The sequence below is a fragment of the Hyperoodon ampullatus genome (genome assembly GCF_949752795.1).
Source record: "Hyperoodon ampullatus genome assembly, chromosome: 17".
Classification (NCBI taxonomy): Eukaryota; Metazoa; Chordata; class Mammalia; order Artiodactyla; family Ziphiidae; genus Hyperoodon; species Hyperoodon ampullatus.
The window spans coordinates 23,187,786-23,207,331 of record NC_136930.1 but is presented as its reverse complement, the minus strand read 5'-3'; the positions used below and the strand labels follow the sequence as shown (position 1 = coordinate 23,207,331).

Here is a 19,546-nt window from a genome sequence, read left to right as displayed (position 1 = left end):
TTTTAAAAAATTATGTATGTCACTCACCTCTGCTGGCCCTCAATCCACCTAACTTTAGCAAAAAGTAAAGACCAATGGTACAGAATAAATGAGACTCATGGCAATAATGGTTTAGGGCTTCTCTGGTGACGCAGTGGTTGAGAGTCCACCTGCTGATGCAGGGGACATGGGTTCGTGCCCCGGTCCAGGAAGATCCCACATGCTGCGGAGCGGCTGGGCCCGTGAGCCATGGCCGCTGAGCCTGCGCGTCCGGAGCCTGTGCTCTGCAACGGGAGAGGCCACAACAGTGAGAGGCCCGCGTACCACAAAAAAAAAAAAAAAAAAAAAAGGTTTAAAATGTTAGGTTTTTTTTTTCTTACGTGTTTAATTTTTTTTAAATTAATGACTAGGAAAATAACACTTACGTACATTCCTTTACATTGAAAGAAAATAGAAAATACTGGTCCCTGTACTAGAGAAAATCAATTCTATGGAATGTTCCCATGACTGTTGGCTGTTACTGGTATTTCTGTGGTCATGTTGGCTTCTAAGTGATTAAGTTTATCAATTTATTAGATGTTTGCTCTTTTGTGTATGGCAGTATTGTATATTTACTTGAAACATCATTTATCTTTTGTTATAAAATTAGCTTTGTGTAGCTTTTGAGAATCCCATTTGCTGGGAAGATATTTAGTGCTAGGTGAGCAGGTGATACAAAGAGAATAAGTGAGAAATGCAAGAGGAATGGAGAACAAAGGGGACCCTCCCATCATTACGACTGAGAGGTGGGGCATAAGAGGGTTAAACACATGCTCTGGCATCAGGGAGAGCTCAGTACAGCCCTGGCCATTGCAAGTTCCATGACCTGGGGCAAGTTATTTAACCTTCCTGGGCTTGGTTTCCTCATCTATAAACTAGGAATGGTGAGTACTTATCACATGGGGTAGATGTGAAAGTAAAGCTGTTGTCAGTGACCCTGGCACATAGCGGATGCTCAGTAAGTACTACAAGGTTGACGTTCATTCTTGATTTGCTCAGGATCTTTGCTTCTTGCCATTATCCCTGTTCAGACCCCAGAGTCTGCCATGTGGACGTCTTATGCAAGAAGCCATTTATTTACTGGCTGTGAATGATCCAACTGAATAAACAGAAGGCTGAGATCCACATTGTGTGTTGCCGCTGACTAGCTGTATAATCTCAGAGAACTCTCTAAACCTCTTTTCTTCTTTAAAAGAGAGACGGATGAGGCTTGGAATAGGAATATGCTTTAAGGTTTAAAATATTCAAGTGAAAATGGGCAACTGGGAAGGCAGAGATGTTGTGAAGTCACGAAGATTTGTAAAGTATTCGTTGTTGCTGGGTCTTTTCTGTTGGGGGATGCCTTTAAATTCCACCATGAGCATCACCCCGTCCATTTTAACATGTGGTCTCTGTGAAGGAAGCACAGCCTCTCCGTGTCTGATGGTTGGGTACCCCTGCCCACGTGGCAAAGGCTAACAAAATGCATGGTGAGGAGAGCCTGCCCCGTTAACTTTGTTTTCCATGTGCTTACTAGGTGTCACCAACCCACAGTCACCCGGTGGGCACAGGAGAGCAGAGACAGCACACTCACACCGTCTTGTCCTCCCCACCCAGAGGGACGGTCAGCCTAAGGTATGACTGCTTGAAACCCCACACGCCTCCTCTCCAGGGAATTAACTGAAAAATAGAACAGCGAGGAAAAGAGAAACCAGAGATACGATCTTCATAAAATTCCCCTGAAATGGATGAAACACCCCTTCTTTTGTTCCCATGGTTTTCCCCATCTATTAACTCTTGATAAAGATTTGTTATTTTTCTGGGGTCACAGTTTACAGTAAATTTTCTTGAAGAATAGGTAATGCTGATTACAGGGTCTCTTTAAAGCCATGTTGCATTAATGTCTGTATGAAATGAAGTACAAAATAGAGTTTTTAATCCAGATCAAGGAGGACCTCGCCAGGATTCCCTTAACCAGAAGACTAGAAATTTGAGAAGCAAGAGAGCATTTGAAAGTACATATTTAAAAACTTGAGGGCTTCCCTGGTGGCGCAGTGGTTGAGAGTCCGCCTGCCATTGCAGCGGACATGGGTTCGTGCCCCGGTCTGGGAAGATCCCACATGCCGCCAAGCGGCTGGGCCCGTGAGCCATGGCTGCTGAGCCTGTGCTCCGCAACGGGAGAGGCCACAACAGTGAGAGGCCCGCGTACTGGAAAAAAAAAAAAAAAAACTTGAAAGAATAATGCTTTCTACTGGTATTTCTTGTATTTACCTATTTAATTCAATGTTATGGAGATGCCCAAATGGACACATCTACAAATGGACAAATAGAAGCTGAAGAGTTCTGGAAGTACTATAAGTAGCAAATGTTAACAGTTCAGTGTAGTGGCTGTGAACACATCCCACACAGGTTAATGGCTGAACCTAGAGAGACCCCCCTACTACGTTTCCTAACTTTTTCTAGATTTTTCCAGGGATTTTGAGCCCTCCAAAGGATGCCCATTGAATCCCTCGCACTGAATACTGTTTCCTGGCCTGTCTTACAGGAAGCCCCGGGGAGAGGGTAAGAAGTGCCGGAAGGTGTACGGCATGGAGAACCGTGACATGTGGTGCACGGCCTGCCGCTGGAAGAAGGCCTGCCAGCGGTTCATTGACTAATGCACAGGCCCCTGATCGTCGCCCAGACACTCCTGCCCTTGACTTGTGCTGAGGGTGTTGGAAAGCGCTTTTCCTTCTGAAAAAAAACACACTTGAAACCCAGGGAAGGCACTTCCGGGAACCTTGGTGAAATCGCAGCAAAAAACAAAAAAGGTCACCACCCTCACTGTTCTTGCTGAGAACCCAGCCGAGAGCAGCTGTAACTACTTTTTTCCCTAAAAAAATCAACTTTTTTTTTTTTTTTTTTTTTTTTTTTTTTGCTGTATGTCTAGCTCTGAAAACTGTGGACTTCTGTAGCAATCGAACCAACCAAGCCCATTTTTCCTGGAAAGGAAGCCCATTTTGATAACCTTTCTGGATAATGTCATTTCTGAGGTTTTTGGGGGGTTTTTTTTGACACTTAAAAAAAAAGCTACATGTTATTCAGTAGCATTTGTACAAAGAGCGATACCTGTTTTCATTGTGAATAGTCTTTTGCCTGTTCTCCATCGGACTTCTGGGAGCAGCACACATCATGATGTGTTGCCAGGAAACGGCAGCAGTCTGGGTATCTTTTCTATGTCTTGTTTGTTTGTTTTGTTTTAAAGAATGGCCCCAAACTGAACCACGGTAGAGCTATTAGCTTGAAGGGCCCAGAAGGGCATAAGCTTGAAAAGAGATTGACAATGGACATCACCAGCAGACTTCAGCCCCAGCTGAGTTCAGGACATCCCGCTGTCACTGTTGGGAAACGTCTGGGAGTCTTCCTCGGAAGCCTTCCCTGAGGGGTGGCCTGGCCCACTCTCTCCCGGCCACAATGCACTCAAGACCTGGCACGCATTGCCATCTGGGTAAGCCTCAAAGCTTCCTTCAGGGATGCGACGCCAGCCATAGCTCGGATCTCTTGGTCACTGCTTATCTGATAGTTGTTGCCAGGTCAGTGGCTCATCAGGCCTTCCTTCCCTCAAAACGCCACCGCTGACTGTTTTCAGCAAAGGTAGAGAACGCCAGACCATCCCGGCAGGTGTGCTTTATTTACACAGCAGAGCACAGCCTCCACGTCCCCATCTGTTCAGAAAGTTATGTGAGGTCAACATCCATTCTGAGTGCACTTTTATAGGTTTTATGCTTTAGCATGTCTGGGAGATGGGTTAATGAACAATGTAAAGATTATATGGGGAAAAGGAAGGTCCAAACCTTTATTTTTCTTATCAAAATATTGGAGCTATTCATTAAGAATTTGCTCAGAAGGGAACATACAGAACACCAAAAGGAAAATGCGTGTTGGTATAGGAATCTCTCAATTTAATAGGACCAGGGCTTGCACTGTGTTCCATTTATTAGACTTTCTAGCGTGGTATTTGTTTGTTTGTCTGTCTTGGTGGTAGTGGTGCGGGGACCGGGGAGTAGTTGTCAAGCCCTATAAATAAGCTCATTCTCTGTCTACCCTACTCTTGATTGCCCTGCTAAAGTTATTCCTCCTATACCTATGCAAAGAAGTAAGAGCACCTTATAGGATGCACTGTGTCGGGACGGGGGCCTAGGATCAGCCATAGGAATGTTAAATGAAATTGCACAGAGCAAAGTTTAATATATTTAGAGATTGTACATATGCTTTTTTTTTTGAAAGAGTAGAAAGAAGTCATCTAGTCATAAGAGCTATCCTCTTTTTTTTTAATAAGCAAGGGAAAAAAGAAGGAGGTTCTACAGTGTAACACCTGCAATCTGTGCATTCATATATTTTGGCAACTTTATTTTTTAAACTTTCACATGACATTTGAAGCATTATTCCTTGAAAGAGATCCTGTTTTCCTCCTTCATTTATTTTTTTCTTTAAAAACACTTATTTTAAGTGCAAAGAAAGAGCTTCAGTTAATATCACATCGTGATTACCAATCAATACAGCACCAGCTATAATGTATGTTTGAATACTAACAAAGTCAGCCAGGAAAGGGTTTTTTAAGTGCAGAAACGTATTTGCATCCTCTACCCCAGCCTGTCTTTTCTCCTCCCTGGTGTCTTGTCGCTTCACCCACAAGCATCTCTGCTGGGAGGTGATGCTCTGGCCTGGTCCAGAAGGCCCTGCACTGTGGCTGGATTGCCCAGTGGCCACGGTGAGTCCAAGGCTGGTCAGCCATTTCAGCAGGCTCACCATGGACTTCAGTGATGGTTGGGGTACAGTAGTGGAGCAGCGGGTTTTCTCTTCAGCAAAGTTCCATGGCCCTTGATCCTCGGATTAAGTCACTAATCAAAAGAGATTAAAGTGATGAGGGGCTAAATCCATCCCCTACTCCCAGAACTTTGGGACACAAGGAGGGAGAGATGGTAGCTGTGGAGCAGTCCTAGAGTGAGGCTCTGTGGCTCTGACCCCAGAGGTACAGCCCATGACTAGTGCTAGGCTCTGGCCTGGCTGAGCCAAGCTCAGTCCTTACCTGGGTATTAGCCACTGCACCGATACAAGCAAAGGGTAGAACTGGATGCAGCTTCCTTGGGATTTCTTCTCCTTTCTAAAGCCTTCTTCACACACACTCTCTGCATCTCACACTCACGCGGGGCTCCTTTCTGCTGGCCAGCCCGGGGCTCTGTGTGTGCTCTTCTCTAGCTCTGAGGTGGGCACAGACCCTCAGTACTTCCTGCACAGAGACACTGATTCCCTGTACCAAGGCATGTAATGACTAGGGAACTACCAGGCTTCACCTGCCTGGCCTTGAAGAAAAGGGATGAAACTTCTTTTAAGCCACCCAGAAAGCTACAAATTGCAATATACAGCACTGATTATAAATGCTAAAATAAAAAAATATATAGAGCTATTTTGTTACATTTTGGAACTAAATGAAGTGCCAAATTAAGTCCAAGATTTGTTTTATGCCTCCTCTTTTTTTTTTTTTTTAAAGATTTTCTGATGTGGACCATTTTTAAAGTCTTTATTTAATTTGTTGCAGTATTGCTTCTGTTTTATGTTTTGGTTTTTTGGCCCCAAGGCATGTGGGATCTTAGCTCCCCAACCAGGGATTGAAGCCACACCCCCTGCATTGGAAGGCAAAGTCTTAACCACTGGACCACCAGGGAAGTCCCTGTTTTATGCCTTCTCTGTGGTACCACGTTCTTTTCTGTGTTCATTTGGCAGGAGGAGGGGAATATGGGTGGGAAGGGAAGCCCCAGGGCATGTGGCTGCTTAACCGAAGCCTCGCCCATCACGGGCACATGTCTGTGGAAAAGGAACGGCAATGCAGTGGGTTCTGGTCCCAGAGTCTTTCTGAAGAAGGCACGTGGTAGCCTTTGACTTTTCTCTCCCCGTTACCCTTTCCTTCAGAAAAGATTTCTCATCTCTCTCCAAAGAAGGCATTTCCTGGTGATGGACAGGCTTCTCCAGGTAGCTGCACGGCAGAGAACAGTGATTTTAAGCCTTAGTTCTTCTCAGAGAATGTGCAACCAATTTATGGGAGGCAGTGTGACAACCTGGAGGAAACACCCGGGTAGCAAGTGGGTGGGGAGCCAGAGAGGAGATACAGGAGGGCTGTGGACACCTGGCTCGGGCTCACCATCCTAGAGCTGATCAGCTGGTGGTGACTGTCCCTGGGCACCTCCGAGGGAGCTGCCAGGTTCCCGCTCTGGGAGCAGCTGATTGAAGCAAGGAGAGAGCTCCTTTGCGGGAAGCACTCAGGCCAGGGATGCAGGACTGCCGTGCGCATCTCGGGTGGGCACAGACTGCTCTCCTCCTCACTTGCCGGGAAGTCTTCTCCCTTGTTTGGCAAAAGCCAGTGTCAGGAAGAGGGCAGTGGATTTCTGAGCAAGAATGTGCATGCCTGTCAGCAGCTCCGTGCACCAACAGGGTGGGTGCCCTTTATGAGACGATTCTTTGTCCAGGCATCACTGTGTTGCAGATAAAAGCTTTCAATACGATGTGTGTTACAGTTCTTGGGCTTTCCAACAAAACTTTAAAAAAAATAGTGACATGTATGTTGCAAAAGATTTCTGAAACTGACATGCCCCCTATCAAATTTCAAGATCACTTAAGTTGAAGTCCACTGTCGCTGGTGTCACACTAAGCCACACTTGAAAGCAGCCCTGGGTTCTGAATTAGCCGGCACTGCTAAAACCCATTTCCGGCTTCATCCGACTTCAGTAGAAAAGGAAAGCGCAGCATTCACTTGTGAATGTTTAGAGAAAAGTGACAGAACGTGTACATATGGGAGAGAATACCTTGAGAATAGTAGCAAAATACTGTAAAAAATATTCTTTTCCTCAGGGAAAACTAAAGGGTATGTGAAAAATAGATCTGGAGGATCCTAAGACTAGAAAGGTTTTTATGATCTCCAGCATCTTTTCTGGTCAGAACAGTTTTTGTTTGTTTGTTTGTTTATTAATGAACATGATACCATTTCAAGACAAATTGCCATGAACTGGACAGGACCGACATTTTGAGGTGTGGAGGAATGCTCTATGAAACAGAACAGTTTCTTTGTTTCTTAGACCTGCATTCTAAGGCTGACATCTGAACCACAGCACAGTCCCTGGTGGGTTTTCACAGACTCATGTAAGGCTGTTTGTGAATGTAATTATGAATATGACACCTTGGTGTTCCCTTTTATAATCAGCCGGTTGGATGACTGGTTATTAGCTGTACACAGAACTCTATAGGTGAGGGACGTGAAAGACGTGCAATTTACTTTAACAGCAGGTTAAGGAGCAAACTTCCATGGACTTTTGTGGACAAGGTGCTGCTTTTTCTCATGACCCTGTAGAATTTCTGTCAACCACATCAACTGCAGCTCTGACCTGTATGAACGCAGGGAAGAATTTGTGCATACAAATGAGTGGAAACAGAGCACGATTCATGAATATGGATGAGGATGTGGATTATTTTGGAGAAAGCGCTGGGCACACGGGTCAACTGGAAATTTCATTTCTCTAAGAAAATAACCCAACCAGCAGCATACACGCTTTCCCTGTTCCCCATACCTGTGGGAATTTCTCCAGAGCGGAACTGTTTCCTTCTGTCTTTTGCATTGTAACTAGTCAAACCGGAAGTCAGTAAATAAAACGAGCTTAGCACTTTTAGGTACCAATTGTATCACTAAGTAATGCCCACCACTAGAGCAAGAAAGTGTAAAATGCATTTAAAACCGACTGGTTTGCTTATTGTGACTGACTTTGAAAAAGTCCAGATCCAATCAATGATATACATGCTTTAAAAGGTGTATCTATCATAGGACCAGAAATCAAAACGGGAATTTTACTTCTGGTCCTGTTTTGTAAATAGTTCCTTTTTTTTTTTTTTTTTTTTAAGACAATCTCATGTTTTATAACTTTTCTTGTGAGTCTGAGAATCACAATGGTAATGTGTTATGTCAAAATGTAATCTTAAATACAATAGTAATTATAACTTAATTTTCCAAATAAGACAAGAAATATACTGCATAGGCTTCTACAATTCTGAGAGATGTGACACTTTTATAATAAGCATTAGTACTTCTCAAGTTAACAGAACTGGAAATATTTTACAAGATGCAGTGTTTTGTAATCACAAAGAACATGAACATTTTGTGGGAAATGACCTTGATTTTATACATTGTAGCTTATTTTTTAAAATACAATAATTTACCAGACAGGAAGTGTTAATATAAGCAATTCCTGCTCTCCAAACAAAGGGCTATGCCTCTTTTAAGCAAGCGTTCTGATGCATATCTTTTCAATTAACCCTCTGCAGCAAGGGTAGAAATGCAGATCAGTTGGAAGATTATTACAAGAGAATCAAGATGGCAACAGCTACCCCTTTTATCTTTACCAGTGTGTTTTCAAAGTATCTTGGGGGGAAAAAAAAACTTCAAGAATCATCTTATGTATCTTAAATCTTTAAAATGTTAATAGATATGCTTATAGGCAATGGGAGAAATGTACTTGTAAATTCTTTAGTGTAAAATGATAGATTCCTGTCACAAGGACAAACTTATTCCTCAACCTAACCAGAACCACAAAGCTGCTTTTAACTAGCAAGTATCATTTGATGGAAATTTCTAAAATCATGGTGGGTAAGCCCAAAGATAGAATTCTTAGGTGATCAGTGATGTTTAAAATAATTTTGTCCTCAGCACTAACTAAATAACTTTAAATTCCTTACCAGAACAAGTGCTTGATTTTTCACATGAAGAATTCACAGACAGGCAAGTCTGAGATCAGAAAGTCACTGTATTCCCAAGAGTCGGGAAACAAGGAAGGCAGCCATGGAGAGTTGATTAACCGCACAAATAATTTTGAGCTTTGCCAAAACCATTTCATAATGCTCTACAGTTTTTTCTAGCCCACTCACTGTTAAAGCAAGAAAGCATCTTTTCTTTCTAAGATTTTGGTAATTCAAAAGCTAGACTAATTAGTCAAGTATGCAGATAACATCAAAAGAAAAGCTGGGATAGAATGGTCGCACACCCATTGGGCAACCCCTATAAGATAGTCAGAGGGTCACTCTGACTTTGCTTTCTAATAGGCTTTAGGATCTGCACACATAAGGACTAGAAATGCATGGAGTTAGGGGAAAAATGTATACAGCCTCACCTCTGAGATGAAGCAGCCCAAATCTCTATCTTCATTCTCTTGGAATATCTCTAATGTTGGCATTAAAAGTTCCCAAGAAGTGTTTATTGCTGCATGGTTTTGAACCAAATGATTAGGAAGCCTCCTAATCCTTTCTAAGCAGATGCCTTGGAAAGAACAGGCAGATTCTGTAAATGAGCGATTCAGATCAGGCAGAAGAAGGACCCTAAAGAATGACCGAGATCATGGTGAACCAGAGGACACACCCCCCCTTTAAAGGGGGATCCCAGCTCTAGACAATCAGAACCATGCAGAAATCAGGCCTGGGGCTGCTAGATCTTCTGACTTGGAAATATAATGTCACCTGACACTTAAGCTAAACTCAAATTCTTGGCCAACCATGTGCAGACCAAAGAGAACGTGTATGTGGGCAGGTGCAGCCTTTGGCCACCAGTTTCAACTGTTGGGAAAAGCAGATTTCACCTTCCAGAGCCATCAGGTCAAGTTCTTCCATCAGCCCTACAAACTCACACATTGGTACCATCTGGGCAACTAAAATCAAAGAAGGGAAAGAGGCCAGTTCTCCCCAGAAATCATTCTCATGGAAGACTTGAAGATAAAAATACAATATCCTTAAACTAGCCTTGTCTCTGATCAAAATATACTGAAGCATTATTCAGCTGTCACTCTGCCTCCTGGCGTGCCCAGGCCAGGCCCCAAAGCATGGAATGACTGTAATCCTAACTTCTTTACTGTTTTCACTGCCGTGACCACTGTGATGAGGGCTGGCAAAGAACAGCCTTGTGCCTTTGGAGAAGGCAGCCAGGAGCCCCTGCAGTTTAAGATAGCACACATTGCCTTCTTGTGCCAAAGCCCCTTGCCAACCCTTCCACACCCTCTCCCACTCCATCCTGCCTCGTAAGTTTGCATCCCAGGATAAAAGTTCCTTTGTTTCACCTCTGACATGGCAAAATCCTTGCTTCAGAACTGGTAGGTACTTTGGTATTTTAGAGTGTCCAGTAACCTCAAAATGGAGTTTTTCCACGTAGAAAACATTAACACCTTTCCCCGAGGGCAAAGACAAAATGGGAATAAATGTGTCATGGAAAAAAATTAGACGTTGCTTCCTTCATTTGGATGAACTAAGTGACTTTAGACTGTGTCTTACACCAGAGTCCTGATGGTGTTGGGATAATCACTAACCCTTTCACATATATAAGACAGTATGTCTCTTTCAGATACATGACTTCATTTGACCTTCCCTAGAACCCAGTGTAAAATAAGAATATTTAAGATCACCATCACCACCTCCAAGGCCAACCTGGTTCAAGTGGTCTTCAACCTGTGACTCGGCCCCATTACTGCCTGGAGGGAGGAGGGAAAGAGCGTGTGAAAGAGCTCGCTCAGACCTCAGTCTTCCAGAATGACTCTAGACCTGAGAAGACCCAGGGACCCATGTTCTTCACCCATTCTTACAACCCAGGTACTTCAGCATAGAAATAAAGCCCACTCATTCGCATTGTCAAATGCACACTCAATCACCCCCGAATTTATCCCTTTAGGGTACCTACCAGATCCCTATTCCCTAAATTCCAACTAAGTGATTAATTATAGGAGTTGATTAGCTGGTGCAATGTTCTGAGTAAAACTTTTGACTCCTTGGAAAACAGTTATTTTGCCACTAGCATTCAACATTTGTTATCCATGTAAACTTATATGGATGCCCCCAAATTTGAAAACAGCTCAGATTTACCATTTGTAATGATCAAATTGAAAACTACTGTCAGCTCAATGCTGAAAACTACTGTCAGCTCAACCCGGTAATATGGTTAGGTCAAGTTTAAATATGAATACAGTTTAAACAACACTGGCAATGCCTGAGATTTCTGTCGTCGTGCGTGATGAAAAGGTTGACCAGTCCATGGACGGATTTCACCTTCCCCTTCTCCCATCAGCTCCCAGGTGTCACATCCCGAGTTTAGGGTAAAGCCCCTCACAAGTGTAGTCATGGGGCCTAAACCTTTTTGGCCCATCGCCTGCTTCATTAACAGGCTTTTCGATAAAAGATACTTTTATTATGTTTCGGAAGCAATACAGTGCTAGAGGAAGGAACAGTGAGCTTTCCTCCTCTGCTGGAAAAGAAGCCCGTTTTGCAGTGGTAAGCACCAATGCCATGACAGCGGCAGGACTTCCAAGGACCCAAGGTCTAGGGAAGAAGAAAGAAGCTACCACTCAAAAAAAAAAAAAAAAAAAAAAACTATAGATTTTTGAAAGAAGGTGGAGATTATGAATTCAACACTTAAACTGTAGTCCTTGTTTCTCAAAAATAGTCTTTCCTATTGAGCACCATCCACATAATTAACTGCCAGCTTCCAAAGGAAAGATCCCCTTTACTTATATTATGAAAGTGTTAAAAATTAATTCTCAAGTCTGATTAACCGTTACATTTACATACTTACTAGGGGCAATTCTCTAAATTTTTAATTCAGAAAAATTAGCCAGGGGAGCACGTAACAACTCCCGAAAAAGGCAAGAGCACTATCATTAAAGAACCTAATTTTCTTTAAAAAAAAAAAAGTGGCTCATTTATTTTCTTCTGAATTCTCTTTACGTCTCTGACTAAAGAGGAAAAACCAGCATTCAGAAGAAGAAATTGAGCGTTAAGGGAGAGAAAGGACAGTTCCCATTCTAGTTACTAGTCTTGTTTTCCCATCTTGGCATCCACCTGGAATTCGCTAGTAAAATGTTACCCTCTCCTCTTTGCCTTTATCCACCCAAGCCAGAGGCCATGCTGTCATGTATGTTTGCTTCCAGAAGCGCTGGACGAAACATTTTTGCTTCTGTGTTCCTGATTTCTCACTCTTAATTAAGGTCCAAGGGAATAAATATTACCGGGACTGGTATGTTAGGCTTAGTCTATGAGGCTACTCCCTTCCTTCTGGGAAATGCTTCCATTTGTCTGAACAGTTTTGGGTGATCATTCAGAGAGCAGGTCGGTCAGCAGACAACCTGCCACACTCATCACAAAAGATTTGGTCAGACTAACTGGTAAAGAATGACAAGGCAGATACCTAATCCTTTCACTTTGACTCAAATCCCCCTCCCAAGGCCCCTACCCCACCAGTCCCCTCCAGAGCAAAGCCAATGCAGTGATCAGGGCAGAGGAAGAGAACTTCACATTCGTTGCTCTAGGCCCTGACCTCTGCCCAGGATTACAGAGCATGAAAATGGAATTGACCTTTATTATGTGAAAAGTTACTGGCTCCTGCAGGGTATAATTGTTTTAAGTTTATATTTATGCAAAGAGAAAACTCATCCAATCTGCTCGTGTTGTGAAGCACATGTCTCTCACCCTGGTGGAGCCCCCTTCCCATGTTTTGGGCACAGATGGCCAAGACAGAAAGGAAACAGGCAGAGCTTTGGGGGCCAGTGGCTCCAGAGATGGGATTACCCCTCAGGGATCTACAGTGTAGCATAATCCATAAACTACTCCCACCCAAGGGAAATTAAAAAAAAAAAAAACGGATGCATCACGGGGTGTACTTCCCTGGCGGTCCAGTGGTTAAGACTCTGCTCTTCCAACGAGACATGTGTTCGATCCCTGGTCCCTGGTTGGAGAACTAAGATCCTGTGTGCCGTGCAGTGCGGCCAAAAAAATAAAAAGATGCATCACTTTGCAGATTACAAATGCTTGCTTTGCTTATGCCTTTTCCCCTACACTCTGCTAATTGGAAAGCAATGACTGTGACTTGACCAAGCCCTGTGATGATAGCAAAGCTTCTTCTTCCAAAGTATCCCAACTGTTTGGGGGAACCTCTGTGATCACTGGTAGAAAGCTTTAGAAAAGATTTAGATCTTTAGGGAAGAACTCAATATCCCCCAAAATATACTAATTCTGTGACTTCAATAACTGAAAATGTCCTGGGTGTAAAATAACCCAGGCATGCGGATCATACACGTTTTTTAAAAATGCCATTAATCCGTATTTTCCTACAACATGACCTTAAATTCCTATTTTTATAATTAATGGTTGGGCGATAGTCAGCCATTGAAACATAAGCTCTCTGGAATAACCAGACACTAGTGTAGTTTCCAAAGTGTTTCATATATCAAAATCTATATACTTAGAGGAAGAACTCAGGATAAGAAAAAATCGCTAGGTCCCAAAGGGTTTGTGACTATCATCAAATACAACAGCCGAGTGGCCTGCGGTCATCTTTTTCAAATGAGGGAGCCGGGGAGAGAGAGAACCACAGTCAATACAAAACCTCTGTTGACCTTCATCCATGATAGGGTTTAAAAACATTCTACTTGTAAGAATTAAGCCATCTTTCAAATTGTTTTCTACACCAAATCTAACCTATAAAAATGAAATTATAAAATAGCTAAAATGGGGTATTTAATGGAAATGGCTGAGAGTAGAAAGCATTGCTTTTTAGTGCCTGCTAAACAAAAAAGAGACAGAAGAAGCAGCCCTTCCTGTACGATGCGGGTGTTAACGTGACCGGCATTAACTCTGAATCGGGCACTAATTCAAAAGCAATGAGGCAATGCTCTCCAATTTTTAGAGATCTTTCAAAATGCAATCTTACCGCCATTTGGAGGTAAGTACTGGCTTAACAAAAGTCTTTAATATTAGTGAATGAATGTAAAAAGTTACAAACTATGCATTTTCAAAGAGTAATGTTATTTTGTATCCAATCCAAGTCAATTTTTTTCATAGAGACTTACCACAACTGAAAATTGTTCAACACACACTTGAATGCATATCATGATGGGGTTGTAGGACTTCCATCTCTATAGTTCTAGCTGATAGTTTTAAAGACAGTGCATTGAAATTTCAGGCTCTATACAAATTCAGCCATGAAGGTGAATAAAGGAGAAATGGTTTATATTTTACTTCTTCAGCAGAAATGGGAAATGTGGGCTGTTACGAAAATGGGCCCAGTTCTTTTTAGAGGTGACTGTTCTAGTAACACTGGATTAACAAGCAAACAAAACTACATGAAGTTCATGAGTATTGCCTTGGATGAATAGAGCATAGGTTGTGTCTATTGTGTTTTAAGTCGCAATCTAAGGGAAAAAACTATTCTCCAAAGGGTTTGGATTATATAGTTTTGAAGAACAAAACATAGAAGTATTGTCCAGCAAAGCAAAATCATTGGTCTTTTTTTTCAAAATTATTTGGAGATCATTACTTGTATTTTTTGGAAAGTCCATATAAAATATACACACATTTCTTCAGCCCTCTTTTAGATTTTGTATTTCCATGAAACATTTTTTGCTAATAATTTATCTTTGCTCCTTAATCAGTACTTTCCTACATTACTCAGCATGAAAAAAAATTTTTTCCTTCATCTGGCAATGTTGAAATAAAGAACTCCATTTCCCTGCCATTCCGGATCTCTTCTGTGTCCACTGAGATAGTTTCTCAGCTGTTTGTATGTAAAATATGGAAAAACACACTTCTAAACCTGGTACTTGTGGTTATACTGAATATGTTTGCTACCCATTTAGAAGTTTTTGGGGGTGGGGATGTGTCTTTTTATATGATTTTTAGCCAAATTCAGATGTTCTGATACTACATTTCTGAATACCTATCCGACTGTAAATACAGCCTGACGAGGTTCAGGTTAATAAACCTTTTATGTGACTGTTCCTCAGCCATGCTCCTTGCCAGCTTTGGGCACCTTGTACATAGATTTGTCGAATGTTTAAATGATGTTGTTTTTCTAAATGCTGTTCTCTAAAACAACTTTTTGAATGTTTTTTGCTTTCCATTGTTTGGGACTTTGTGTGTTGGTTAAACAAAAAATGTTTCCTAAATATTTAACACCAGGAAAACTATTTCAAATAAACTGGTGCTAATTGAAAGAGAAGAAAAATTTCAGATGGAAGATTTACAATATAAAATGCTGACACCAGTTAAACTAAACTGCACTTTCCCAAGGGGACAGCTGGTATCTACCTGCAATGGGTATCACGAGGACCACTGAATGTTTACAGTTTCTGTGGCCCATTTAAGCATAAAATATAGAAATGGTGCTGTCCCCCCAGAGTTGAGGATTTGCTACGTTGGTCCTATGGAAGCATTTAAGTAGAGGTAAAGGTCTGTAGTAAGAATCACTTTAGTAATAGTCTTCTGGTCTTTGGACTTTCATGTTCTGTAATGCTTAGCTGTAACAATGAATATGGTGTTGCAATCTAGTCTGACGTCATCGTTGCCCTGTATTTCCTGCGTGTAAGGTTCTACCTTGGGTTGCACTGGCACGTGCCGAGCCAGAACACTGGACTTTCAGGAAGACCATTCTGACTTCTACGGTGTCCACACACATGCATTTAAATGCACTTGTAACTGGTTAATTACCATGAAGTCTAACTTCCACTTAATAAAAGTTTTTGTGTATCTGCTTCTACTTGGGGGCTGTTTATTTGAGTAAAGGATAACTAACTGGTATCCAATAAAGGTTCACAGGGGTTAGAGGGTTTGAGGCTTTACCTATAGTTGTAAAAATAATTTAAAACCAAAGGGATATCTTCCCCATATCAACTGCTCGCCATCAAGGCTATTTTTAGAAACATGTTGTAGGTACATCTCTCATCCAGAGCAGTGGTCCCCAACCTTTTTTGGTTCCAGGGACTGGTTTCGTGGAAGACAATTTTTCCACAAACAGGGTTGGGGAGGGAGGGGGTTGGTTCAGGAGGTAATGTGAGTGATGAGGGGGATGGTTCGTGGTAGTGCAAGCGATGGGGAGTGACAGATGAAGCTTTGCTGGACCCCGCCACTCACCTCCTGCTGTGCAGCCTGGTTCCTAACAGGCCGCAGACCGGTACCGGTCCGAGGCCCAGGGATTGGAGACCCCTGGTCTAGAGTTCAGCTCTGATAATTACAACTCAAACCCATTCCCTTGGCAATGACTGCCCAGATGCATTAGCTGCTCATGCAACGCCGCTGATCCTGTTGCCTGGGTCATGTAAACACAAGCTGGCAAACAGAGGAAAGGCAATGTCTGTTCTGATGCCAAGCCAGCCTGGAGACCCTCCTCTAGGCCAAGGCCATGTCCACTAGAACTTGACCTATTCACCTGCAAAGACCAAGCATATGTATTTGTGCAGCAAGGCAGCAGGCTTTGGAGTTCAACAGTCTTGGACACAAATCCAAGTTTTGCCTCTTGCAAGATAGAAAACTGGACATTTGATTTAACCTTTTTTAAGTCTTGTTTTTATATTAGGAATGATAATAAAAGAGATGAAAACTAATTAGTCTGGCTTGGACAATATCTACTCCTAGTCCAATCTGCCTTAGCTGGGGTGAGGAGAGCTATGACTCATGGTCTACTGTGTGCTTCCAAGAAGTTCCTACCTCATGCGGCTATTGTGAGAATTACTTGAAATAACATGTCATCACTCACAGAGAAGAATTCCCCAAATGGAAGCCAAAATACTCAAATACTGGAATTCTCAGATATCTAGGATGAGTGCTTTCAAACTCATGAGCGCCTTCAGAATTTTTTCAATTTCTTAAGAAGATTCTTTCTAAGATAAAAATGTCTGGCCTTAGTAAATAGCTCACATACCACATCTGAATGATTTCTTGGTTACACCATTATTTCATCAATTAATAGACTGGGCAGTGGAGACAGTTTTACAGCTCAGCCTATTCAAGAACTAGAAGATTGTGCAGTTGGACACCTGCTGCTTTCTTCCATGCCAACCCCAGCCCCAGCCCACCTCCCCGTCATTGAACAACTGTGATTCCCTTGTATTCGGCACAGGGCCCCTGAGCCCTTTGACCTTTCCTGAGATGCAGTGGGATGGGAGATAGGACTTGCTTTGCTCCTACAGCACAGTGCCAGGCAATGTGCCGGATGCTTCCATGTGATCATCTCATTAACTCTCACAGAAGCTCTGTGTGGGGAAACCACTATCCCCATTTTATGCAGAATGAAAGACCTTCATAAGGGTTAACTGTCCCAAGGCCACAGAGCTTAGGATGGAAGTGGATGTCCCCCCTGACACCGCCCAGTAGACGTTCTGAGTTTTGAGGGGCTATCGTCTGTGGGTCTGCTGTGTGTGATCGAAGGCAGCTCTCCTCTCTGTTCCCCCTGCTTGTTGGTTTCCTCCACCTTTGAACCAGGTGAGGGCTGCTCTTCACCCCAAGATGCCTTCCCTCTCCATCCTGTCCTCCCGCCTCTTTGCCACTGTCCATTCTTATCACTTCTTTGGCCTGTTTTTCCCCACAAGCCAAAGGCACTGCAGGGAAAGCATGGCCCTGTATTCATATCCATCAGTAAGAGTTCTTTCTCCCTGTTCTTCCCCCAGCATGTCTGCCAAGCCTGCGACCACATCAGATGCCTCATCCTTCCCCACAAAGCATTGTCATCCTCAGGCCTGAGGGTTCTTGAAGATGATTGCTAGACAGTTGACTTTTAGTGCCCACATGTTTGCCAAGAAGGAGGATGGACGTAACAACCTCTATGAATGGTGTTCAAACTGCACATTCCCGCTTCTTCCGGGCCTTCCTGCCAAGGTCCCAGGAAGTTCTGCTCCTCGGAGAGTCACCCAGGAAGCTGCATGGCCCTCAGGAGTAAAGAGCAGAAGAAGATATTGGGAATCTGGGCTGGTGATGTTGTCCTGCAAAGTTGTGTGTCAGTCATATTTGCAAAACAAGTTTTGACCAAATGCCTGCTATCTGAAGAGAGGCTGCAGCAAACATCTAATGAAGTAATGGATTTTTTTTTTTTTTGGCCACACCTCGCAGCATGAGGGATGTCAGTCCCCCGACCCGGGATCAAACCCATGCCCCCTCCAGTGGAGGCACGGAGTCTTAACCACTGGACCTCCAGGGAAGTTCCAGTAATGGATTCTTTTAATGTAAAAAAATGAAAGCTACCTTCCCCGCAAAAAATACCTTCCAAGATCTTACACTTCTTACATCGGCATGTAGTATGTGCTCAATAACTTTTAAAAATAAATTTATTTACTTATTGATTTATTTTTTTGGCTATGTTGGGTCTTCGTTGCTGTGCACAGGCTTTCTCTAGTTGCTGCAAGCGGGGGCTACTCTTCATTGCAGTGCATGGGCTTCTCATTGCGGTGGCTTCTCTTGTTGTGGAGCACAGGCTGTAGGCACGTGGACTTCAGTAGTTGTGGCACGTGGGCTCAGTAGTTGTGGCTCATGGGCTCTAGAGCACAGGCTCAGTAGTTGTGGCACACGGGCTTAGTTGCTCCGTGGCATGTGGGATCCTCTGGGACCAGGGCTTGAACCCATGTCCCCTGCATTGGCAGGCGGATTCTTAGCCACCGCACCACCAGGGAAGCCCTGCTCAGTAAATTTTTAAGTGAATGAATGAAAAACTGTTCAGATGGATCATTTCTTCAGGCTGTAGATACACTCTCTGCTTTCCATCTATCACTGCCTGAACAAAGCAAAGAGACAAGAAGGAAGTGAACATTTTGAAGCCTGGCATAGACATTTATTTGGTCTAAGTGGCATTTTTAAAGTTTCTTTAGAAGATGTACATTCTCAAAATTACCAACTCCAAATGACTCTATTGATTACCGAGTAATTAGCTCATATAGGACAAAGTGTCCAGTTAACATACACTATTTTTATGTAGAAGTTCCTTGCACATAGCAAGAATTCAATAAACGGGTAAGTGAAAAAAAATGAACGCTTCTAAATGAAATAAATTGCAGCATAGGTCTGTGCCATTAAAATCATGCAGAGTAAATGGAAGAAGGCCAATAGGATTTGAGTCAATAACACAGGAGAGAGAATCTAGGCTGGCACTAAAACATAAACACTATTTTTATGATTGGGATCTGGGTATGAAGGTGGTTGTTTGTATGATAGTGACTGTTTGTAGTATATGTACACATTAAAAAATATATATATCAGGGCAGTCAAATGTTTGTATTGAAAGCAAGCCCTGCTGTTCCGCCCCTTTCCACCCCATCACACTCCCAAAAGCAGCCACTTCTAACTCATTTAACTTGATTCCATTTTTCTAAATTACATGCAAGTGCTGCCAGGCAAACAGAAAGGCCAGCCCAGTCCAAGGCAGCAACAGTATCAGAAGCAAGAGAGACAAGCCTGGCGTGATGCTGCAGGATGCACAGGGACTGGCAAAGTGCCCAGCACAGGTCAGTGCCTCTGTTCTGAGGGGGTCTCCGTACAGGGCTCGAGATGTAAAGTTCTGAGTCACACATATCTCTCTCTTCCTGGGCACCAAGACGCTGCCCTACTGGATGATCCAGGGGTCTCTCACGAGATGGCTATGAATCAACCCCCCCAAAGCACAGTGAGCCCTGGGTAACCTGAAAACAACCAAGAGTCCTCGGCTCCAAGTTAAACCTGCAAACTAGCCTTGGACCCCAGA

The 19,546-nt window shown here is 43.0% G+C and overlaps 1 protein-coding gene across 1 annotated transcript in view; it reads left to right on the top strand.

Annotated features, from left to right (window-relative positions):
* Positions 1 to 2,654, top strand: part of ZNF704 (zinc finger protein 704) — a gene marked incomplete at both ends in the record, with an annotated part of 211,632 nt that extends 208,978 nt beyond the window's left edge. Inside the window, 2 exons of the mRNA XM_079722793.1 lie at positions 1,535 to 1,632; positions 2,543 to 2,654. Of these exons, the coding sequence (XP_079578919.1) occupies positions 1,535 to 1,632; positions 2,543 to 2,654 (210 nt within the window). The remainder of the gene's footprint in view (positions 1 to 1,534; positions 1,633 to 2,542) is intronic.
* Positions 2,655 to 19,546: the final 16,892 nt, after the last annotated feature.